The 25,860-nt window shown below is 33.4% G+C and overlaps 5 protein-coding genes and 1 long non-coding RNA gene across 7 annotated transcripts; 4 read left to right on the top strand and 2 right to left on the bottom strand.

Annotated features, from left to right (window-relative positions):
* Positions 1–79: 79 nt before the first annotated feature.
* LOC149478313 (calcium-independent phospholipase A2-gamma-like) lies at positions 80–15,475 on the top strand. The gene is made up of 10 exons (XM_089709508.1): positions 80–576; positions 1,025–1,308; positions 2,931–3,068; positions 3,218–3,310; positions 4,289–4,487; positions 4,894–4,977; positions 5,461–5,579; positions 5,673–5,867; positions 13,041–13,272; positions 13,539–15,475. Exons 1-10 carry the CDS (start codon positions 456–458, stop codon positions 13,805–13,807), a joined length of 1,734 nt encoding a protein of 577 aa, XP_089565634.1. The 5' UTR covers positions 80–455; the 3' UTR covers positions 13,808–15,475.
* LOC149478314 (uncharacterized) lies at positions 7,112–11,911 on the top strand. The gene has a single exon (XM_089709470.1). It carries the CDS (start codon positions 7,634–7,636, stop codon positions 11,744–11,746), a length of 4,113 nt encoding a protein of 1,370 aa, XP_089565596.1. The 5' UTR covers positions 7,112–7,633; the 3' UTR covers positions 11,747–11,911.
* A 646-nt stretch (positions 15,476–16,121) lies between the features above and the next one.
* LOC149478312 (uncharacterized) lies at positions 16,122–18,742 on the top strand. Of its 2 annotated transcripts, none has more exons than XM_089709429.1 (3): positions 16,122–16,249; positions 17,673–17,755; positions 18,277–18,742. In XM_089709429.1, the coding sequence occupies exons 1-3, from the start codon at positions 16,175–16,177 to the stop codon at positions 18,392–18,394; spliced, it is 276 nt and encodes a 91-aa protein (XP_089565555.1). In that variant the 5' UTR covers positions 16,122–16,174; the 3' UTR covers positions 18,395–18,742. The 2 variants fall into 2 exon arrangements, with proteins under 2 accessions (XP_089565555.1, XP_089565556.1); XM_089709430.1 differs by lacking the exon at positions 16,122–16,249 and adding an exon at positions 16,495–16,676.
* Positions 18,743–19,627: 885 nt separating this feature from the next.
* Positions 19,628–21,393, top strand: LOC149478311 (uncharacterized). Its single transcript, XR_016317430.1, has 2 exons — positions 19,628–20,786; positions 21,067–21,393. It is a non-coding gene; the product is annotated as an uncharacterized LOC149478311 (long non-coding RNA).
* On the bottom strand, positions 21,387–22,508 carry LOC149478310 (U6 snRNA-associated Sm-like protein LSm6). The gene is made up of 2 exons (XM_089709436.1): positions 22,294–22,508; positions 21,387–21,572 (listed from the first exon to the last, which is right to left on the bottom strand). Exons 1-2 carry the CDS (start codon positions 22,382–22,384, stop codon positions 21,427–21,429), a joined length of 237 nt encoding a protein of 78 aa, XP_089565562.1. The 5' UTR covers positions 22,385–22,508; the 3' UTR covers positions 21,387–21,426.
* A 415-nt stretch (positions 22,509–22,923) lies between these two features.
* Positions 22,924–25,104, bottom strand: LOC149478309 (GATA zinc finger domain-containing protein 1-like). Its single transcript, XM_089709227.1, has 3 exons — positions 24,601–25,104; positions 23,976–24,162; positions 22,924–23,156 (listed from the first exon to the last, which is right to left on the bottom strand). Exons 1-3 carry the CDS (start codon positions 25,003–25,005, stop codon positions 22,990–22,992), a joined length of 759 nt encoding a protein of 252 aa, XP_089565353.1. The 5' UTR covers positions 25,006–25,104; the 3' UTR covers positions 22,924–22,989.
* Between the last annotated feature and the right edge of the window lie 756 nt (positions 25,105–25,860).

Below are 25,860 nucleotides of genomic sequence, written 5' to 3'. Positions count from 1 at the left end.
TTTGATCAGTACTTATCTGGTTCTTGAAATACAAACTACTGAATTTACTATTTAATATAAAACGTGTTTGAATAAAATTAATAGATTATCATAAAGCGGAAGTGATTGTACGGTTCTATTACTGTGTTTGTTTTGATACGCTAGTGTTGGTAGCACTGATCGTCCGATTTTACGTCAGTACTCGAACTGTCATCGATCTAATAATACTAGCGATTTTATATTATTTGCCAAGGTTTAACATAATATTTAGTGTATAGAAAACTATTGTACAGTGCAGTTACTTCATCAGTGTTATCTAGAAGCTCGAGAAGTTTCTTAAATAAATACTTTTATAAATAACACTAAGTGCGTACGTGATAGCAGAGTGCAGACTCGAGTGATAAGTTCGGAGATTTTAATAGTGTTTTTATTTAAGTTATTACTTTATTGTTCTTTGGCTGTTGAAAATAGTAATCATGTCGTCGTTGGGTGGTCAGTGGCGTGCAATTCGGCATTATTTGTCTATGACGAGCTTGAATACAGAAGTCGAAAAGCTGGTGCAAAGAATAAAACCTGCTACACCAGAACAATGGGAAAGTAAGTGTTTAAACAAATGATATTATGTAGTCTTTGTTAAAGAAGCAGTTTGTTTTGAATGTGACCTAATTTGCTTAAGGCTATTGACACAATTGACACAATTATGGATAGGTGAATAAACTTGTGAGTCTAATTTTAGATCTTACATTGTAAGGCAAAAATGATAAACAAGCTAGATTGAATAAGATCATTTCATTCATCAAACTTAAACTATAATGTTTTCATAAATAATTACATCAATAAAATCATATTGGATAAAAAATTATCTAATTTATTTATTTATTAAATTAAAAACATTTATTTTAATAAGTAAGTAATAAATTATAATATACTTCAGTGTAAAGCACAAAAGATTACACATAAAGTTAAAAAAATAAGTTACTACAAAATAAACCAAGTTAACAGCTAACCTTAATTAAAAAAAAATCTAATCAATTTTGTTTCACAGATCTCATAAAGAAATTCGAAAAGGCAGTATCTAGCCGTCTATCGCAAGTTGAACCAAAAACAAAAGCAATTGAACATACAGTACAAGCATCTACTGTGGAAGAAACAGAAAAAGTATCTAAAGAAAAGATTCAAAACAATGAGAAAGATGCGCTCACAGTGGGTTCAGAAGCAAAAGAAATAACTTTTGAAGGTCTCTGGGAAGGATTGAAACTGAAAAAGGACCTGCATTTTGGAAAAATGTCAGAACCAAGCTGGAAGTCTAATAAGCCATTGGTTACTAAGGTAATATTCAAACTTACACATTTTATTTATTCAACTAGATGTAGTTAGAAGCTCTTTCGAATCAAAAAGTGTCAAAATATAGAAAAAATAATTATTTATTCATTTGTAGTTTTTACTCAATAGTAGTGGTCAACACTGTTTTTGCCTGAGGTATGTAGGTAACATATTATAATATATTAATCAGGGATTATGTACGATATATAATTATGTCCTATGTATGTATAACGGGGAAAAAATTTTTGAAATCGGTCCAGTTGTTCCTCGGATATGGTGTTAAAAAAAAAAACAAACACATCGGTTGTTATTATTAGTATAACTAGATGTTTGGAATGATATATATGATGACTGTAATATAAGCTTTATTATATGTAATAAAAACCAGAAATAATACTGTGTAATATTCAGTAGGTTATGTTATCCTGACAATTGACAAGGCATTTTTAAGATAGCACAAACATTAGATTATAACTCTCAGTCCCATTAAATTGATACTGTGAGAATGATCACAATGACTTTTCATATTATGTTATTGAAAATAATAAGCATAGTACTTGGTACAAATTAAATAGTATAAATACATTAAAGTTCTATCTTCTGCAATATGATAACAATGTTTAATTTTGAAAGAAGTTAATTTAAACAAATAACACAATATTATAACTTTGATACTGAATACTGATTGCAATATTTTTCTTTATATAATTGATATGGTTTCACCTGATTAAATAAAGTAAATATAATATAATCAGGCACTATGTTAATATGTAAATGGTTTTGGTTTGGACTTTATTTTACTCTTAAAATATTATTATATTCATACTCAGAAAATTTTGCCTTAATTTCTATGTAACTCTAAGGTATTATGTAAATCCGGCTTGAAGGAGCAAATTATAGGTTATCTTATTTTATTTTTTTTGTTAATTTTAGTTAAATATGTGGTATCTCATGTTATGGGTTTGAAAACATGATGAATCTTATGCTCATTAAAATTATGACAAATAAAAATTATGCCCATTTCTAATAGAGAGCAAAATTTCGAGACGCAACTGTTATAAAAGATTCTGATAAAAATCATGTTATCTATATTGACATATACATATCTGATTATATCAATAAGAAACCAAATAAGTGTTATAATACAAAATGCGTGCATAGCCATGATAAGCAATGTTTATGCTTTGTGAAAAAGGCTTGATAGTAATGTAAAAATACGATTGACCTCCATTATCTGTGTGATAATGGTGTGATTTGGTTTTGTTTTGAAGTATTTTTTGTATAGGATTTAAAGCAATGATTAGGAATTAGGTTTATGGGTGGCTGATTTGCGTATTGATAAGGGTTTACGTCGTGATAATTTATTAGATTTAGATAAATAGACATTTAATCTTAAATGAATACATGATAATGTTACTTACGATAGTAGAGGCATCTTTTAAGATAAAATATTAGAATATCTTATGTGTACTCTATAATATTTGCTGTTTTGATTCAAATAATTATTCTTTCTATTTCTGAAATCCGAATCGACAATTATGCCTATAAATCCCTAGACTATATAGAAGATCCTTAAAATTACACCTGGTTGACCAATAATGGTAATAAATATTTTGTTTATTTTTCAGACCTCCATCCATTCCCGCACAGCATACGTAATATCAGCGATAGTGACAGCAGAAAATCCAGAATGCCTGCTCAAGAGGACAGAGCATTTTATCGAACATTTACAACAATATCCCGAAGCGAGAGATTATGCCATCAAGGTAATTTCAGAATCAATTGAAATTTCATATAATTATGGTTATTTCCATTACACGAGCTCTTCTTCAAATATGCCATATGCCTACATTTTGTTGTAATAAAATGTATCTCAAATATTTTATTCTAATGTCAAATGTTCGGTTTTTAACAGGAAGGTGCCGTTCGTGCCTTATTGAGGGTTCAACACAAAATTAAATCGGATGATAAGCCAGTCACTATTGAAGTTAAAGGCATTGTAAATGAGGTATGTTTATTCTAGAAACTTTTGCATACATTTTTGCTAAGATCCGGCTCGAAGGACCTATTTCGGAAAAATACGAAATCTACTTTAAAAGCTTACTATAAGGGCGCTTGTGCACTACAAGGAATTTTACTGTCCGGCATTCCGATTTTTTACGGTCCGGTGTGGCATGAAAAAACCGATGAATTGCTTGTGCACCTGTCCGTCTTTACTCGGATCAGTGCGGTACAGTTCAAGGAAGTATGGCGGTATAATGCTATCATAAATGATTGTTTTCGCATTTTACAAGAAACGAGTAAAAATATAGAAGGTGAAATATTATATTACTTCGTTATAATAAAAAGTAAAGTTCCGTAAGAGATTTAAAATGCGTGTTTCACTTATTTATTTTAATCGGTGACGAGGAGCTAAATCTATTCCCACTTGAACTTTAACTTACCAACACTTACTTAGATAATTATAGGTCAATGCTTGGTCAATGTATATAAAATAACAATACCGACTTCTCAAATCTCATTGCCAGCTAAAAGAAAGTAAAACAAGAGCTTGCTTTCAATTGGCATATGCAATAAAAAGAGTAAAATCCAAGCATGTGGGCACTCGAAAACAATTATACATACAGCGACTCGTAAACTCAAAAAACCATCCGGAATAGGGAAAAGTAAAATGTCGGACAGTAAAATTACGTATAGTGCACAAGCTAGTATTTAGATTAATTGCGTGCCATACCGGACCGTAAAAAATCGGAATGCCGGACCGTAAAATTCCTTGTAGTGGACAAACGCCCTAAAAGAATTAGGACTATTTTCACGACTTACCGATAAAGTCAAGGATAGACTATCAATCTTTTTTGTCGTAAATTTACATCAATTTGTCATATCAACTGACTGACAAGTCAATTATTATATCCAGAAGTTTAGAATCCCGCAAATAGTCTCTATTGTTAAAACTTAAAATGTATATTTATATCTTACTTTTCAGGCTTTAGCATTAATGGGTTACACTGGCCCCACGAAAAGTAGGGGACCGAATATCCTATCAATAGATGGCGGTGGAATCCGCGGTATTATAGCTATAGAGATATTAAGGCATTTGGAAAACTTAACGGGAAAGAAAGTGCACGAAATCTTCGATTATATTATTGGTGTCAGCACTGGGGCTATTATTGCTGCTGTTATAGGTAATATTACGATTAATTATTTTATTTATTTAACAATAAGACTTATGGAAATTAAAGACTTTTTAACGGATTTTAAACGCGATTTATTCATTCTATTATTTTCCCGACGTTTCGAACACTTTACAGCGAGCGTGGTCACGGGGAGACCACGTGTCGTTAAAAAGTCTTTAATTTCTAAATGTATAATACTCGCGTAAAATCAAACATTAGAAAATACTAATAAGACTTATGTTTTCATACTTAGGAAATATCACTAATGATTCATAGTAAAAAATATAAATAGAAATCCTTTGAAAATAAACATATTTTCTGAATAGAACGCATACTATTCAACACTTGTTTATATTAAATATTGAATGGACAAACCTTAACTATCATGTAATAAAATTGTTTCGTTACATTTCAGCGAGCGGCAATAACTTGGAGACAGCGAATCAAATGTATCTTACGTTGTCGAAGCAAATGTTTGGAAATACTTCTCTGATTGGAGGTGAGAACATAAATAAGCATTCTAACATTAAAATTATTATTAAGCAATAAAAATTGCCATAGTTCCAATTTATCCGGCTCGAAGGAACAACAATACGTATGTTACGTCCTGCTAACTATATTTGGCAACACAGACTGTCAACAATACGTCATAATTAATATATAGTTTTGTTATTGATTGAACTTATTCGGTATAAATTTTATCCGACTCGAAGGACCAAATCAATTTCACTATATCCATACTAATATTATAAATGCGAAAGTAACTCTGTCTGTCTGTCTGTTACTCAATCACGCCTAAACTACTGAACCAATCTGCATGAAATTTGGTATGGAGATACTTTGATACCCGAGAAAGGACATTTTATTGCGAAATAATAATATGTACCACGGGCGAAGCCGGGGCGGACCACTAGTCTTACATAAAAAGTTAATTTACTTAAAATAAAATGTGAATAAATAAATACTATATTTTCTTTTGCAGGTACGTCTAGACTGGTATGGAATCATTCGTACTATGACACAGAGGCGTGGGAGAAAATGTTGAGAGATAATCTCAAAGATTGCACACTTACAGAGTGCAATCGATATAATGCACCAAAAGTAAGTGGACTTTATCACTCTTGTTATGTAATAATAAGAAAATATTACATGACTAGATTTCTACTATAAATACTTATCTCAATTATCTCCTAGATGTCGGTAGTATCCTGCGTAGTTAACTCCGGTTCTAAACTAGCGCCGTTCATATTCCGTTCCTACGAGTGTGGGTTCCGAGTACGCTCCGTGTTCCCGGGCACAAGTCGGGCTGCTCTGTGGCAGGCAGTTAGAGCTTCAGCCGCTGCGCCTACTTACTTCACTGAGTTCAACTTGCAAGGCTTGTTGCATCAGGTATAATTTTATTTTATTTTATTTATTTAGGTCATCCAACATTAGTCACAGCAATACTTATAGCTAGGGTACATAATATCTTATATATAAAATTCTCGTGTCACAATGTTAGTCTGCATACTCCTCCGAAACGGGTGGACCGATTCTCATGAAATTTTCTGTGCATATCGGGTAAGTCTGAGAATCGGCCAACATCTATTTTTCATATGTACCACGGGCGAAGCCGGGGCGGGCCGCTAGTAACAAAAAAAAAATACAATTGTGACAAACATTTACAGGATAACACAACATGATTTTTGAGTCAAGTCACTATGTGGTGGTGGACACACAAAGCAAAAAAAATAAAAAATAAACAAAATTAAGATAATTCCTTTAAATACTTTCGGATCTTATTACAATTGTCGTGAAAAATATCAATAAAATAATATTGATACTAAACATTTTAAACTGACACTGACACTTCATCCTTAATAATGACACTAAATACTGACACTGCACACTGCATATTAACACTTCATCCTAAATAATGACACTAAACACTATATACTGACTGGTAACGCCAATATAATTAAAATAGTAAATGTAGAAATTAAACATTTATTGTTTGTGGTGTGTTCCTTCATCCTTCCCTACATACGAGCACAACCAATCATCGCGTGGTCACTAACCACGTGACACGTCCAATAAGACGTGAACGCGACGTTCGTGTCGCTGCAGTCAGTCGGGTTCGCTCCGTTCCTTCGCGAGGTTCGGGACTCGGCCACCGCCGGAGAGCTTCCACGAGGCTCTCTAGATCATCAGGCATTGTGCCCTTGTAACACCACCGGGGTATCCCGTGCCCCGGCCCTTGGTCGCGCTCACCGCCGCGTGTGTGTTTGTGTGGAGTGTGGGACTGGACGCCGTTCTTGCCCGCCGCGAGCTGGAGGACCCTGACCGCGTGGCGGCGCGTGTGTTCTGGACGCTACTCCCTCCGACGAGGTACGTGCCGTGTGTATCCTGTCTATCCCTCTTTGCTAACACCACGTAGATCTAAATACAGTCCACTTTCATATCGAGAATATATTTACGTATATTTTTATATTGGCGCGACCATTGAGTGGTACCTTCGACCCGGATAGTAACCATTGAGTGGTCACTTCGAGCAGGATAATACCTGATGATTCCACCGCCCTTATTAGGATACTCATTGTGTAGGACCTAATAAGCGATTAGTAGTATCTTCAATGCGAAATACTACCTATTTAATATACCGCATATAATAGAACGACAATGCGTCTTCTACTATTCATATAAAATATATTTTAAACCCGCCCTTATTAGGATACTCATTGTAGGCCCTAATAAGCGATTTAATAGTACATTCATTGTGAAATAACTATAATATACCGCATAGATCGACATTGCGTCATCTATTATTTTTTGCTTAAAATATATTTTATTCCGCCCGTAACATTAAGTTACGCGTATATTATTATTAAAATAGTTAATTAAAACTATATTCATATCGTTTATCCGCAGTTATAACGCTAAAATCATTATAAATCGAACATATTTCATCATATTTATTTACCCGCTACCCGCGCTCGAAATTTATAACGTTATCTAGGTCATTCCGCGATCCGCTGTTATAACCCGACCATATTGAAAATTCATACTCGGTTCATATTACGCTTGCGTCGCTGACCTACTTTATTTAGTCGTATTACTTGTTATTGTAACTTGTATTGTAACATTCTCTGTTTGAATATATACTTTTGTTATTAAAAATGCCGCCTAAGAAAATGACTAAGTTACCTGATAGTGACGCTTCGGATGTTAATGATTCGGAAGATATAAATGATTCGCAGTTATCCATGTTATTAGCTAAACGCGAAATTATATTCGAAATGGTGCAAAGAATTTATGATTTGTCTTTGAACATTCAAAACAACGCTGCGCTTATGGAAAGTTTCCTTGACGAGTCCGCGCAGGTAGAATCATTACGCGATGATTATAAACAGTGTTTAGACGAATACAATACTCGTTTATTATCATTAATTCCCGCCGCGAAACCTGATTATAAAAGCCTCGTTGCATTCGAGTCTTTATATAGCAGGATTAAAAGAATTAAATCGCAATATTCGCAACCAAGTCCGTCACACGGAGATATTAATAATTTGCATAAAAATAGGCCTAAATTACCGCCTATCGAATTAGTACCATTTTCGGGTGATATTCGCTCATTTCCGCTGTTTCTTTCGAATTTTGAATCAGTTGTTCATAACAATCCCGGCCTTACAGATGCCGAGCGTTTATATTATTTACTAGGTAAATTAACGGGGAAAGCCACAACTGTTATAGCTGGTATAACCCCCTCCGCTGAAAATTATAATTTAATTTTACAAACTTTAAAAGATAAATATGATGATAAACGTATGTTAGTTTCCGCGTATTTAAATCAAATGTTTGATTTTAAACCTTTGCATTCTCCGTCCGCAACAAACTTTGATTTATTTACAGATAACTTTGTTAGCGCAGTGCGCGCCTTACAAAATATAAAGTTAGATAATATTACAGATTTAATGATTGTTCATATCGCGTTGAAGAAGTTAGATTCAGATACTGTTCGCGCTTTCGAGACAAAGTTTGGTAGTGAAATGCCTACTTTTGATAATTTAGTTCAATTTATTCAAACTCGTGCGAAGGTATTAGAACGCATTCATCCTTCCACAAATTCGGGAATAAATAAACCGCCTCGAAAGTATAATAATTATAACCGCAGTTCAAATAATATCTCGTCTGCTCCGCCTAAGTATCAGTCTTACGTAACAACCGCTGATTCCGCATATAGTTGTCTTTGTACAAATATTACGCATCAAAATTTATATAAATGTTCGAGTTTTCATAAAATGAGTCCGCAGGAACGTTTGAAATGCGTAAAGGATAGAAACGCGTGTATAAATTGTCTCAGTATAAAACATCGAGTTTCTAGTTGTTCGTCTAATTTTAATTGCCGCATTTGTAAATTAAAACATCATACGATGTTACATTTGAAACGCGTATCGTCCATTCCCGCGCCTGCGTCTCACCCCCCGCCGCGCAGCACACCGCCGTTGCCTGCGCCGTCCGCGTCGGGCGAGTGCGTCCGCTCCGACATTGCGCTATGTACCGCTAGCTATACAGCTGATACTGATAACGCATTTCAATGCAACGCGCCCGCGAATAAACAATGTACTATTTTATTATCAACCGCTGAAGTCGTAGCTTATAATTGTAAAGGCGAACGGCTTGTTATTCGCGCGCTTTTAGATTCCGCTTCGCAAAGTCACTTCATTACGAATGAATGTTGTGAACGTTTAGGTATTAAACCGCAGAAAACCGAACGTACTATTATTAAGGGGTTCGGTGGTTCAGAAAAAATTGTAAATAGTAATTCCGTAAATATAAAATTTTATTCGCGTCTTGACAACAACATATCTTTTAATATTTCACCGCTAGTTGTTGATCATGTTACGGATTTATTACCTACCGCTGTTATAGACACTTCTGTCTTATCGCATATTTCGCATTTACCGCTCGCAGATGAGAGTTTTGGTACGCCAAACAAAATCGATTTATTAATCGGTGCTTCTCTGTTCCCTCATCTGCTTCTCCCCGACGTAGTTCATGCATCTCGTGACTCGTCGGCGCCCGCTGCATTGCGCACGGTGTTAGGCTATGTAATAATGGGTTCAGTACCCACCATACCTAACATACATAAACCGCCCTTGACGTGTTGTCACGTTCAAGAGACCGCCGCTATTGACTCATTAGTCAGGCGTTTCTGGGAGCTCGAGGAGCTTCCTACCGCACCGCCCGTTCAACATCCCGATTATGTTGAATGTGAAGAATATTATAAATTAACTACAACCCGCGATCCCGTGAGTGGTAGATATATTGTTTCGCTTCCATTTAAGGATGATTTCTACACTCTCGGTGACTCATTTAATATTGCCCGCAAGCGTTTCATGTGCCTCGAAAGAAAGCTTCAAGCTTCACCTAAATTAAGGTTGGCATATGATGACGTCATAAAAGATTATCTAACGAAAAATTATATTTCACCCGCGCCTCCGTATGATCCGCGTGACCCTACACCTATTTATATTATACCGCATCACGCTGTTCTGCGCGAGGATAAATCGTCGACTAAGCTGCGCATGGTCTTAGATGCTAGCATGCCAACTTCTGGAAGCCAGCGTTCATTGAATGACCTTCTGCATGTTGGGCCGAATTTACAAGGCAATTTGTTTACAATAATTTTAGGTTTTCGTCTCCACGCGATTGCCATGACCGCCGATTGCCGCCAACAGTTTCTGCAGATATTCGTGCGTGAGTTTGATCGTCGTTTTCAATGTTTTTTATATCGTTTCAGCCCGCAGGATCCGCTACTTCTTTATCAATTTAATCGAGTTTGCTTCGGCATCAAGTCTAGTCCTTATCATGCACTGCGCACGGTAAGACAGCTCGTAGAAGATGACGGCGCGAAATATCCGCTCGCGAGTGGCATTGCGTCTTCCTCGTTGTATATGGATGATATCGCCTTCTCTATTCCCACGGAATGTGAAGCAGTTTCCGCGTCGCAGCAGCTCATCGGTTTGTTTAAGGGAGCTCAGTGGGATCTTATTAAATGGAATAGTAATAGCAAAAATGTGTTAGATAATCTTCCCGCTTCGCACAAACTTTTACCCTCCGCGGTGGAGTTTGATAAGACCGTGCAACATAAATTACTTGGTCTGCATTGGTCTACCGTTGATGATTGTTTTTATTTTAAAATTACCGCTCCCGCCGATGTGATGTGCACTAAGCACTCCATCTTGTCAATTACCGCCCGTCTGTGGGACATGATGGGCTTCGATGCTCCCACAGTCGTGTATAACATCCCATCAGATAATTTCTACCATGTTTCTGGTATTGAAAATCCCGCTGACGTTCTTTCGCGTGGCATTATGCCACAAAATCTCGTACCGCACCCTCTGTGGTTCCACGGACCCCAGTGGGCTCGTTCGGACCCATCTGAATGGCCTCTTAGGAGTCTCGATGGTGAGTCTATTGCAGACATTCCCGAACGAAAATTATTAGCGCACACTGTGTGCCCGCCTATAAAGCATTGCGCTTTATACGATACCGCCCTTCGCGTCTCGGCGCGTCGTGTATTTTATATTTATAGGTTCCTTATATTATTAACCCGCCGCGGTGCTATGATGACCGTAGAGGAACCTAATTTCGCTGAGAATAAAATTATTCCCGCCCTGCAAAATAAATATTTTGCAGAGGAGTATTATAATATACTCTATTATAAGTTTTATTCGCAGGCTCTCAACCGCTTGAGGCCTTTTATTCGCAACAGACTTATCCTCATCGGACGTCTAAGCGATTCCGCCCTGGAATATGCACATAAGCTTCCAGTGATATTACCGCGCAATGATCACATAATTATCATGATCATTGATTATTATCATATTAAATATATGAATATTATAACGCATTTGTTTCTTGTTATTTTAAATACCGCGCTTTTACTAGCATTACCCGCGCCGCAAGTCAAATCTGATCACGTCAGTTTACTTGATAGGCATGCGCTACTGGACAAGTTAGTTCAGTCGTTTTGGGAACGTTGGAGATTGGAATACTTGCACGGTTTGCAGGTTAGGCAGAAATGGAATACGCCTTCGACACCTATTACTCCTGGAACGGTCGTGGTTGTAATAAATGATAATGCACCGCCCCTAACCTGGCCTTTAGCCGTCGTAGAGAAAGTACATCCTTCAAAGGACGACGTCGCGCGCGTTTGTACAGTTAGAACCGCCAAGGGAACTTACCTTCGCCCGGTCGTTCGTTTATGTCCGCTTCCAAGACAATAGTTATATCGCATTAGTATATTACCGCAGTTAGTTAAGTTTAATTTTAAGTTTTGCACCGCTTTCGTTTATAATTTCTTAGTTATAATACCGCCGTGACTTTAGGAATTTTTTATACCCCGCTCGCTTTACGCGATCCTAGAGTCATAGAATTTGTTAGTTGTAATACCGCCGCGGCCGTGACTTTAGGAATTTATATACCCCGCTCGCATTACGCGATCCTAGAGTCATAGAATTTGTTAGTTATATTTCCGCCGTGACTTTTAGGATTTTTTATTATCCCGCTCGCATTTTTTGCGCTCCTAGAGCCATAGAACTTGTTATTTATATTACCGCCGTGGCTCTTAGGACTTTTATTAACCCGCGCGCATTATGCGATCCTAGAGTCATAGTTTTTCGCTGTATCTTATGATTGGTTTTAAATGGTGACCCATTTAGGGCGGGTGGATATGGTAACGCCAATATAATTAAAATAGTAAATGTAGAAATTAAACATTTATTGTTTGTGGTGTGTTCCTTCATCCTTCCCTACATACGAGCACAACCAATCATCGCGTGGTCACTAACCACGTGACACGTCCAATAAGACGTGAACGCGACGTTCGTGTCGCTGCAGTCAGTCGGGTTCGCTCCGTTCCTTCGCGAGGTTCGGGACTCGGCCACCGCCGGAGAGCTTCCACGAGGCTCTCTAGATCATCAGGCATTGTGCCCTTGTAACACCACCGGGGTATCCCGTGCCCCGGCCCTTGGTCGCGCTCACCGCCGCGTGTGTGTTTGTGTGGAGTGTGGGACTGGACGCCGTTCTTGCCCGCCGCGAGCTGGAGGACCCTGACCGCGTGGCGGCGCGTGTGTTCTGGACGCTACTCCCTCCGACGAGGTACGTGCCGTGTGTATCCTGTCTATCCCTCTTTGCTAACACCACGTAGATCTAAATACAGTCCACTTTCATATCGAGAATATATTTACGTATATTTTTATATTGGCGCGACCACTGACACTGCATCCTGTATAATAACACTGCACAATATATAACCTGCCGCTACTTCACTGAGTTCAACTTGCAAGGCTTGTTGCATCAGGTATATAGCACCTTACTGCATACTTTACACTGACACTGAAAGAAAGAAAGATCATTTATTTGACTCCACAAACAATACACAACAACACACAATACAATTGGAAACAAAACAATAAAACATGTATAGTGAGGAAACACGAACACAATTTTAATCTACTGATCTAACTAATAAATGTTTCTCTTTTTTTTCACATTTTCATAAAAACTTTATTTCATCAGGACGGTGGTATAATGGTGAACAATCCAACCGCGGTCGGTTTACACGAAGCGAAACTACTCTTCGGTGCGAACTCTCTCAAAAACGGCACAGTAATTTCGGTGGGAACTGGACAAGCGCTTAACAAACATTTAGACTATCAATTGTTAACTAAAGGATTGGCGAAAGACGCTACGGGTACCAGTTGGAAGGATAAATTCAATAAGATTCTGGATTCTGCTACGGATACTGAAGGTATAAATTACATGCTATTTAACTAATTTTGTGGAAAGTTTTATTAGAATTCGTTCAGCTGTTTTCAATGTTGGGAGGTTATTAAAAAAATCCAGATTATATTTATGTAGTATATAGACTGGTCATTATTAAAAGTATTTTGTGTCGATAGAATGAATTCATTTTTTGTATAATGTTAAAATGCCCAAAATCTTGTATGTGATAAAACATTACTTTTGAGTTAGAAAATGAATAAAAATGGCACTTATAACAATCTTACTTTACAGGTGTGCATCTAGCATTAAACGATTTACTTCCACCGGGCAGTTATTACCGTTTCAACCCGCCATTACACGAAGAATGCGCTATGGACGAAATAAACCCCGAAAAACTAAAAAACATGACAACAGACACATACGCATATATACGAAGGAATCAACACAAATTCGAACAAGCGGCAGCCATGTTGGTTCGAAAAAGGACAATGGCGCAGAAAATTCTAGACTTTGTTGAACACAGGAGCCAAATTATGGGCATAATTCCTGCGAATTATTGACAATTAGAAGATCAGCAAGATGCTACTTGCTGATTGGTCGATTTTACAGCTCAGTATACTATGTAGTTGCTCAGTATACTGTGTTGTTGCGCAGTATACTGTGTAGTTGCTCAGTATACTGTGTAGTTGCGAAGTATACTGTGTAGTTGCGCAGTATACTGTCTAGTAACTAAAATTATGGACTTATCCATAAATTATGATTGTTTGAGCATATTATGAAGTGATTTTGTGGGAATAGAAGTGAAGCTTGAATATTTTTGAAGACCAAGTGTACGAAGAATTTCGATAGATTAAATCTTTTGATTCGATTCGCTTACAGTCTAGGCACGAGCCATTTAGTTGGTTGTTTGCTTAAAGATATATGTGTAGTAATATGAACAGAAAATTTAAGAAAGCAAAGCTATAATAAATATAAAGTAACATTTAGATTTAATTAAAGAATAATATTCTTTTCTTCTGTGCAGTTGAATGTTTAAAAAATAATTCTTCGTGTGTTATCGCTATTTAGATAGTTTTAAAGCTAAATAATATGCTGAGGACTTAATATTTTAAACATTTACTATTAAATGCGATATATTTAATAGTGCATAATAGCAATTTCACTTCAAGTTTTCGATTAAAATCACTCTTAATCGAAATTTAGCTGTCATTAAATTTTACTTAAATTCAAAATTATTTGTTTTTGAATTGAAAATATTCAAAAAAAGAACAGTTTTTAAACATTTGAGCTAGTAACTGTTTGAAAATAGAATTTTATGTTGTGTGTTGGAGTAATGATTTAGAAAATGGAATTCTCATTTCATTCCATTATTTAAATTATTCTAGCACATTCCAATTTACATTTTTTTATTATGACTTATTAAAGTTATTTAGAATAGATGCTTGGAAGCAATAAATCTATTATTATTGTGATATTATAGGTAGTTTTAGTTATTAATTCTGTATACTCAATTTTAAAATATGAAGTCTATTTCTCATTCTTATAAATATTATAGATTCTCATAGAAAAGCACCTTCATGAGAAGTTTTTTTATATTATTTGTAAGTTGTATTTCTTTAAAATATTCTTGTTATGCCGTAATCATATAAAAATAGAAATAACTTACGATCCCTAGAAATAAATTTCTTGGGTTCATAAAAAATAAAAAACTAGAGATAACCTATATTTTTATTAGATAAGTAGTTAATAAAAAAATAATGTTTAAAAATAACTTCGAATATATTACAATTATTATGTTTATTGTTTTGTTTGTTTTGTGTGTTTTGAAAGGTGCTTTATGTATATTGTAATCGTTAAAATTTTGAGTTTAAAACTCATTTTTATAAAATAAGATAATTGTTATGTTTCATTTCTCAAAAATACTTTTGAAAGGAATTGGTAAATACATTATCCAATTAATGTGTATTCTAAATTCAAATGTAGCATTTGAATATAGAATAATGAGTGAGGGAGATAGCTCATGAAAAAACGAGATAGACGGAACAACATGGATTCTAATTTCTAATGAATTTACCAACTTTTCATAGAAAATGTATAGAATATATATGTGACAGCTTTATTAATATTATATATTATATTATACCTGTACCATTCGCTTGAATGTAGCTGTAGATGTTAATCTAGTCATTTATAATTTCTTAAATAAATAAAAACTTTTATTGAAAATTTGGATGTTTTATTTTTTATTCCTAAACCCATCTAGTACCTTTTACAAAGTTTGTCGTAAAGAACACTAAATTATCCAGGGGCCGTATTATGATCTCTTATTTCCAGACAGTTTACGCCGTGACTGGCAAATTCATATTATGATCGCAATAACCAGCTATGAATTTTCCAGTCGGTTCAATTCACGGCTTAGACTGTTTGGAAATAAGGGGTCATATTACGGAACCTACAATGTTCATATTATAGTTTTTCATTTGATAAACGAACATTGAGCTAGAGCAAAGAGCAAATTTTAGTGATCTCTTAGTGTAAACGAAAACTCGTATTCAGTTTTGTTCAGTATTAGAACATTGCATAGAATCTTTTCGAACGCACTAAGAACAACGAAGGAATATTCTGCGCCTGTTTACACTACAAGTATTTGACATAGTGGGGTTAAAATGAGCATTCGCTCATTTGATGTAAATGCACCACGTATCACGATACGTATTAATAATTTAAAATTTAATTATTAATAGTAATGCCAAGCGTTCTTCGTAGTATAATTATATGTACATACAAAACACTTGGAATATTGGAAATAAAAATATTAATATTCTCGAACATTCTGTACCATTTATGACATAATCTTACGGTACACTCGCCTGTCACTGGCCAGTGGGCAGTGAGGCTACTTTCACTTTCATTACCGCCGCGCTGTGATGTTTCAGTTGTTATCACCCTTAAACTGTGCCTTAAACCTTCAAGATGTAGTAAACTTAATTAGCAAATTTTGGGTATTAATTTAAATTACAATTATACAGTCTAATGATTATTAAGTAACCGTAAAGGCTACAAATACAAAGTAATATAATAAATTATGATAGAGTTTATACTTTTTTATTTCATTTCATAGAAATTATTAACGCTCATTACCAAAATCATTACTTAATCTATTCCATAACACTTCCAAGGACTAAAACACTAGTCAGAGCCCAGAGGTAAGTGGGTTAGGGATCATTAACATGCGAAGCACACTTTCTACTCCCACCAAGTAGTTTTGTAACCGGTACGTTGAGGAACGCACGTTCACAGCCTGATCATTGTGAATACCTTTGCCTATTCAGAAATATTTCGAAAAAAAAAAAGTTTGACAAGGAGTTTTCGCGCGTTAACTAGTGAAATTCAAAAATGGAAAAGTGTTGGAAATTGTTTTTGATCACGGTGAGGAATTCTGTTATTTATGGTTATGTCAATAGAAATAAACAGTTACTCGCATTCTATACCTTATTAAAAACAAATCGACCACTCATTGAGCTATAAATCTCTATGCACATTCGTGGTATCTATCAGTATCTAATTCATTTTGTTAAATCATACTATATTATATTGTAACTTTATGTTATTATGATTGTGTTGCCTAATAACGCCTATAGGACAGTTTTCATTGTCAGTATGTTTCACGCAACTCGCATGAAATAATGAATTATTTTTAAGAGGAGTCTTCCTATTAGGTGACGCTCTAAAACGATTGAAAGCCTTTCAGAGCGATTCGTAATGCATTTTTTGGAATAATTTGAAAATTAAATTAAGAACGTTTTTGTCTATTGATGATGGTTATTGCTATTGCTACATTCGGTGTTGTCCTATTGTTTTACAAAATGTATGAATATTGAATAGAAAAAATTTCATGCCTAAGCAGCTTTGCGCAATCTTAATTATTCTTAAACTTAAATAATTTTAAGCGCCTACTGTACATGTATTGCAAAACTATATGTTAAAATTTGCGTCTTCTTAAAATAAGGCGAACTTAAAAGTTGCAAGTTAATTACCTACATCATGTTTGTATTTTATTAAGCTTCAATTTTTATGATCATAAGGAGTTTACTGGAGGGAATTATATACTGAAAATAAACTTTTACTGCATAGCAATACATAATAACATTATCAAAGATATATTATTATATAAATATAAATAAAATTGGAGTGTCTGCTTTTAACATTGAAATAACCGACTTTTACTAAATGCATATGGATGTATGTACACTGTATATACTTACCAAAAATATTAATTTTTACAAATTTTGTATATGTCTATCTGTTTATTCCGGCTAATCTCAGGAACGGCTGGACCGATTTTGACGGGACTTTCATTGACAGATAGTTGTTGGTATAAGAACTAACTTAGGCTATTTTTTGTAAATATTTCTAAATTTTCAGATTATTGCAATCGTATCACTGTTAGCTGTAGCGGAATCGACAGTGCCTCAACCGAGAGCACCAAACTTCCAGTACTTTGAAAGGTAAAATTATACTTGTATTCTTGGAAATCTAATTTATAACCTTGATATTAATCAAGGTGGTTAGATAGAAATCTAAAGATTTTCAAATTATAACTGAAGATGGCGCGAGCAAAATCAAGTACCTATTTCTATAGTTAGTTGTCTATATAGTAGGTACATTTATTATTTATAGTGTTAAATACTGTGGTTATATCTTGAAGTATAACTACTATTACTGTAAAGTTTTATCCAAATCCGTCCAGTAGTTTATTTTCGTAATAGAGTAACAAATATGCAGAGGTACTTGTATGTGGTATATCCTGATCCTCCTATATATATTGTTTGTGTATCCTTAGAATAATATTAGTAGGGAATCGATATGATATGCTCAATCAGTGATCAATTAGGTATAGGTATTGGTGATTTAGTAAAAGCCCTGTTTGAAAAAGAGATCGGAAATCTACCAAATGAAATGATGTACCAACCAATTTCAGCCGAGATAAACACTTATGAATAAGTTTGAATTTTTTTTTTAATTTCAGGCCAAAATACCGGTACCCATATTACGATGAAAACGGCAAAGGAAAATTGTTGTATGGCTACGGAGGACCTGAATTATATCAATATAAATCGTATGCCCCTCTCGAAGGCATACATTAATTTATTTTTATTCAATAGTGCCCTTTTTAAGCATAGATAATTAATATTTTATTTACACTGTGGTATGTCTCAAATAACTTGGCAATTGGTAAAAATATTCTTCAATTTTTAGAGTTTTTAAAAGTATAGGAATTACTAAAGTACCTACCAACTGTTAGCATTATGTTATGACCGATACCTACATAAAATATTTTAATGAACTACCTAAGTATGTAGAGGTTAAATTTAAATACATGCTTAGTTATTTGAGACATAGGCAGTTACTGTGAATTTCATTAATTTTATGTTTGTGTTGTTGTATATAAATTTATTGTTAGGTAATTGGTTATTAAATAAATATTAAACACATTTGCGAGTTTTATGACAATATTAAGCGTAATTACCTCATCCCTTTTAATATTAAGGCTCTTACATTTTTTCCAAAAGAAGCTAATTTATTAATTTTAGAAATGATTTATTAACTATGAAACTTAGTTTGAAATCGACCAACAAATTAGTATATAATAATTAATAATAGATAAGAAACAAATTAAAATTTGACCGATTGTACTTTTTACTCTGTATTACAGTATTTTGCAGTATTAATTACTACACTATAGAAACAATGGCAAATATAGTACGTACGTAAGTAAGTGCATACTTAAATCAACGCAAGATTAATTTCTAAAAATCGCACGTACACAGAACTGTGTAGACAATCATAATTTATTTGAATCAAGTTAAGGACAGCGACAACAAAATATGTATAAATAATTTGGAAAATCCAAAAGTGCACGCCTCATAATTTTTTTTTAATAATTATTTATTAATTATTATTTTTGTTTATTTAATAACAATTAAACCACATCGAATCAGACCCTGAAAAATGAAAGGGTTCTATTCCTGAGCATACTCAAGCGTAAGAGAAAAAAAAGACTCGATTAGTAAAGTATTTCGGTCGCTATCGTGTTAACAAGAAAATCCTCCGCACATACAGACACTGTTTAAACTGTTTTTTAACTAGTTTAAATAACAAAAATGACATCAAAAATATCATGAATGTTAAAAATAGTGTTTTTTCTTAATATGTGTGTGTATGTATTATCTTACAAGTGCAATGTATGATACATAAAGACATTTTAAGTTTGAAAAATCAGATGTTTTGCGCGAAGTGACAGTAGTACCCACCTCAACGCTTCGCATAAGAGGCGTGCAACCTCAGAGCAATAATTATTCCTCTGAGCGTGCAACAGTATAGGAATACAAAGAAAATATATTGTGATGTCAATCGACCATTATGAATACATACACTTGATGTGAAGTACAAAGTTGGTCGTAAAATAGGAAATAATACGTATGTAACGCAATTTAAAGCAACGTTTGATGATTGCATAGAAAATAAATTATTCAAACACATAATAATGTGTATTTTTTACGAGACGTCTCTGAGCTTTGGTTTATCTGGGGAATTTAAGGCAATCTGTACACCACTAAATTCAACAAAAAAAAATATATTACTACACTACTAACTACTACAGCTACTACTATACGTACTCTATGATTCCATTAATATTTTATGATGCAACACTAATGAGTACTGACTAATGAGTTTGTCTTTGACCCTAGGAGTAAGAAGAAATCAATCTATCAGGATACAAAAAATTGATTACCTACATACTTCACTGCACACAATTACAATACCTGTGTATTTACGTATGTGTGTGATAAATAAGGCGACTTTATAAACCTTGTTTATCATATAAAACACAGTAAATCCGAAAATAAATCATAAATAATTGCATAGGTACCTATAAGGTACACCATGGGTACAGTGTACACCAAACTAAAAAAGAGAAACCCCGAGCCATGACCTTTACTGGTTTCTTTGGTGTAATCTCAACTGGACTAAAAATATTTACCACTAACTTAGTTAATAAACTCGGTAAAATATCCTATATTTTAATAAAGGATTTTACAAATCGCTTCGCCTTAATATTTGATTTACTTGACAACCTTGAATTCTGTTAACACATCAAACAAAACTATGTTATTTACCCGCCGTACGCTGTAGGTACTTCTTGTTTATATTTACTATACATAATTTTCATCGTTTCCTTCATTGTATCATTCTTATTTAGACTTTTGAACGATACAAACCTTTTTAGATAAAATGATCAAAATATTTTTTTTATTGGCAACATTAGTTGTATGTGAATGTGTGTATTTGTACTCTAGTTTTTGGGCGCCTTTATTTAATCCCAGAATTTTAAATTACCGCGTCGATATGAATTTTGATCCAGATGCAGGGAAAATAGCAAGGTCTGAATATACGAAGAAATATGGGTATCGCGGTGAAAAATTAATTGAAGATTTTGGTGATGGGAAGGGGCCCATTGATACATCTGGTAAAAAGGTATGTATATCCTATAAAAGATAAATAATAAATACTTACCTATTAAATACTATTATAAAAGATACATTGACAACATTTTAAAATCTACATTAAAATTTTAATTCAAAAATAGGTATTATAATATTATGTAGCTTTTTTTATCAGTAAATATAATATTATTCCATGCAACCTTTTTTATACCTTAAAAGTGTATTAGGATGCTATTGGTAGTAAATAGAAAAACTTAAACATTTATTTAATTTAAGGATTTATCATTAAAAATATATTTCGTTTTTTGCAGACCAATGATGTGAAATTTTACTATACCTACCCAGGAGCTGCATAGAACTATTTTAATAGAATAAATTCTCTATAATTCAGAACCACTCAGAAAGGGAAAAAACACTTCAATTGAGAACCTATAGTAGGGTAATTATGTCCTAGTGAAGATTAAGTAGAATGAAAATTGCCATTAACAAAAATTGTTTTTGAACTAAGTACCAATAGTTTAACTTGGTAATTGGTATAACAAGAAATACATAATACATATATATTCTGCAGAGGAAATCTTAGATTAGAGAAGAATGATTCTGTATTGAAAAATGTGATAAAGAAGACACATTTTGTATTGAAACTTATTTATTTAAGAAAAAATTACATATTATCTCCGTTTGGATGTGCTGATGTACAATACATTGTTCCCTCTGATAAATGCATCACCATATTTGTTTTTCAATTGACCGTTAACATATTCTTCAGTTTGTTCTAACGCTATATTCATGTAGCCATCTAGGCATGCCAGGACACCTGAAAATAAAAAATATTAGAATAATTATGTAATCTATTAAATTTAAGATTAATATATGCTTTAATTAGTAGTGTAGTGCTTTAGGGTTATTATAAATGTAGGATAATTTTGAAAATTTGTGATTTTTATTTCATATAATTGGAATTGATTAAGCTTGTATAGATATAGGTTCATTATTTTAACATTCTTATTTATTATGATAATAAACGGCTATATATTAGAGTAATGCATTATTTGCAATAATTATATCCTATAGCACCTACTTTTTTGTACTATTTTACAAAAGATAAACAACCATTGTAAGTTTAATTGATTTGAGGTGATAATTATTGAAAAGATGTAGAGATGTTAGAAAAATAAAAATGTTTTATCTATTCAGTATTATGAATGTACTTATACAATACTAACAATCATTGTAACTTATTATTTTTTTGAATAGGTTAATAACTATTTAAAAAAATCTAAGATCTAGCCAAAATATAAGAATCAGACCATTATGTTTAATGCTTTGTTATAAGAATAAATAGTAAAATACATATTATGTATGTACGGTGTAAAGCTAACAGCTACTATAAAAGTATATAAACATAACCTATAATTTTGTATGTTTTTGAAAGCTCTGAATTTCCATCCATTCCTATCATGTAACCTTGCTAAAATTAACAACTAAAGTAATTATATTCGTATTATATTCATAACAATAATCAAAAGAAAACAAACCTCGGTAATCGACGCCGCTGTTTAATTTTACGACGACGGGACGGCCGTGAATTTGCTGTATGAAGGATGATAGAGCTTCTTTCCGGCTCATTGTATTATCTTTTTTGATTACGTTATGTATTTCAGTTTAATTCTTTTTATTTCAATGAAATTTACAAGAAACATTAAAACAACAACTTGAAAATTGAAATCCTATATTGACATTTGTGATTTGACAAGCGGTACAAATTAGCATTTGACAGATTTTTGTTGTCATAGATAACGAATAAGTTTTACTATTTTGAGAATTTGTGTACAATTATAAATCTAATTTTTCTTTGCTTTTTATAATCACCGCATAGTAAGCTTAAGTCTAATGTATGCTAAAATATTTTAATCTCATAATCGTTTTAGATATAGCGGGTAAAGCCGCGGGCGGAAAGCTAGTGTAAATTAATCATATCCTGAGAAAAAAACTGACATTCCTCATATACATAAATGAAATTATTTATAAATTATCAGTTTATTTAAAATGCGGATGCATAATTAATTCCTTTAAAATCGGAAGAGGAAGTGGAACGTACTGTTATAAAAATTTCAATAATCAAGGAAACCTACTTCCAATTTTATAATAATAAAATCAATGCTATATAACTCCATATCTTTATTACTTATTTTACTTAAGATTACATACAAATACTACAAGTCTACAACAAATTATGTTTTTTCTTTTGGTTCCAAAGAGCTCCAAATGAATCCTGTACAATTATTAAGTTCATTATCAGTCATAGCATAAGGTGTGTTGCTTGCTTTATAATAATCTGAAGGAGCATGCATAACAAACTCCATGTAGTCTAATTTTCGCGGCAATTCTTCTTCGGGCCCTGTGAACAAAGCATAAAATTAAATATAAGCTTAATAGAACACTATACTTACATAATAAAATGTCATATTATATCTATACTAATATTATAAAGCTGAAGAGTTTGTTTGTTTGAAGGCGCTAATCTCTGGAACTACTGGTACGATTTGAAAAATTTGTTCAGTGTTAGATAGCCCATTTATCGAGGAAGGCTAGGCTATATATCATCACGCCAACAGGAGCGGAGCAATGCAGGTGAAACCGCAGAGCACGCAAATAAAAACACGGGTTAAACAGCATTTGCGAAATAAAATGAAGTAAATAAGAACTATAATTAAAAAACAATTACTTTAACTTAAAGAATTGGCATTTTCTTTGAGTTAAATACAATATAATTTGGTTAACATTAGAGATTTAGATACTTTAAATGTAAAATATTTCACTTATAATATAATGTTATCCAGATATCTTGTAAGAGCAATCTTTTCATTGAAAATTTACAAAAAAAAACACATTATTTAATTTGTTTGTTAACTCAAAAATTTCTGGACAGTTTTGAAGTTCTTTAACTTATGGTCCGACTCCTTGGTACAGTGGTTGACGCGTGAGCGTAGAACCGAGGGTCCTGGGTTCGATTCCCGGTGGAGACAAAGAAAAAAAAATGTCTCGGTCTGGTAGGACACAGAAGGCTGATCACCTACTTGTCCCTAAAGAAAATCGATCAGTGAAACAGATGTATGCATAATGCATCTGCCCCTTACCCCACTACGGGGATATAGGACTTCACTTTTTTTTTTTAACTTATGGTCAACAACATTATCAATCATATAATAAGCATTACCAATAATATAAGTAGCTGGATCAAAACCCTTCTCCGGCGGTGGACTGGCCCTCGTCGGCAGAAGCCAGGTAACAACAGCACTCTTTTCACAATACTGATCCGTGAGGAAACCCCGGATTTGAGCATAGTATGTGTCTCCGTGCACGTCAAGCATGGATACTATGTCACCGACTTGCATGTATGATCCCTGCGGTTAATATAAAATAAATAAATGTTTATTTGAAAATACTGTTTTTTTTTAATTCTTAATGAGGCTTCATTATGTATCAATTATTATTAATAGAAAAATAATAATAGCTGAATTAGTAACAGCAATGGATATGTAAAAAATGATATGACAATTCACAAGTTTAATGGAATAAATAAATGAGTTTAAAAATACTCTGATTACTAATTATAAATATCTAGTTATATCAGCAAAAAAAACTATAACTAGAGTGAGGTAACCTCATCTACTTAATTTATTATAACAAATTTAAGATATTTCTATTTATTTTGGTATTAAATGATAATTACAAGAATCATAACAAGTTACACAATACACATACTAGAAACTTACCTTATATAAAATGTACTGTGCGTTATACAATAAACTAAGTATAAATAAATTATCAAATTATGTTACCTTGTAAAAAATAGAATCGCTAGTAACAACAGTGGCTGTAGCAGTCGGCGCTTTCAAAGGTTGTCTCTTGAATATACTTCTACGACCTCTACCACGAGGGGCTGGCGGCTTAGGAGGCGCGGGAGCTGGTGTCTTAGGTTTATACCTCGTCGCTCGAGTACTCTTCCTAGTTCCTTTACCCGTAGCTTTGGCGGGAGTAGACTCACTCTCCGTCTTCCCATTTTTACCTTCATCAACCTCTTTTTCTTCTTTTTCTGCTTCGTTTTTTATAATACTAACGTCAACGCTCATATCTTTACTTGCGGTATTTGCCAAATGACACTCATTGCATATTTGACCGTTCTCCGCGCTTCGCCACAGCAAGGAGTCATTTGTGTTACATTGAACACACGTTGGTTTCGGCATTTTTGCTATTTCATTTATAATTATTTAAATTATATAAACTTAAAAAGTTTCGCTCAAACCCAAACAAACAATAACCATAGAGAACTGAGAAGTTTTTATTGACATTGACATAAATAGGACTTGACAACTGTACCATAAACAAAAGTGTATACCATTAACAAAAATGATACATTTTTAAAGATTGTTTTATGTGGTACCAAATATGGTACATATTATTTCAATATGAAAATTATAATTTGATGCCCTAATAATTAAGAAACGTTACACTTTACATAGGTTGCACATTACATAATAGGCTTAGAAAACAGAATAATTCAAATACCCTGCCAGAGATTTGTCTCTTTAATGTTGGACTGCAACTGTTGCCATTTATTTTATAAGGCTTAATATTTTTACGACAAAATTTTTAATGTTGACCAAATACGTATTATCTTAACAAGTTTAGTGCTTGTTTCTTTTTCTAATATAATATTCTTATCTAAATAAAATAAATGATTATTCATTTTCTCACAATGAATATGTAATTTTGATTTGGTCTCATATTGTCTCAAAGTGTAGAAAGTTTGAAAACGGTCAAAATTGATTCTGAAGAAGTCGGTTACACAGAATTGAAGCAAATAAAAGCAGTTTAAAAACATCTAATGTGTTTCAACAAACGCTTCAAACTCATAATATTATCTCCATATATAAAAAAATGCTGAATTATCGTTTGCTTGTCTTGAAATTAAAGTGTATCGATCATGTATCGACGTGTGACATTCATTGCAACAACAATTTGCATGTATTACCCGTTTCAGTGATTAACTGCTGATCAGATTACAATGTCACCTGAATTTATTTTATCCTATGTTTTAT

Source organism: Colias philodice, chromosome 22 (genome assembly GCF_061535455.1).
Source record: "Colias philodice isolate Cphi_HAF_F1 chromosome 22, ilColPhil1 Martin Lab GWU primary, whole genome shotgun sequence".
NCBI lineage: Eukaryota > Metazoa > Arthropoda > Insecta > Lepidoptera > Pieridae > Colias > Colias philodice.
Note: the sequence above shows the minus strand (reverse complement) of the source record. Positions and strands in the feature narration are given on the sequence as shown.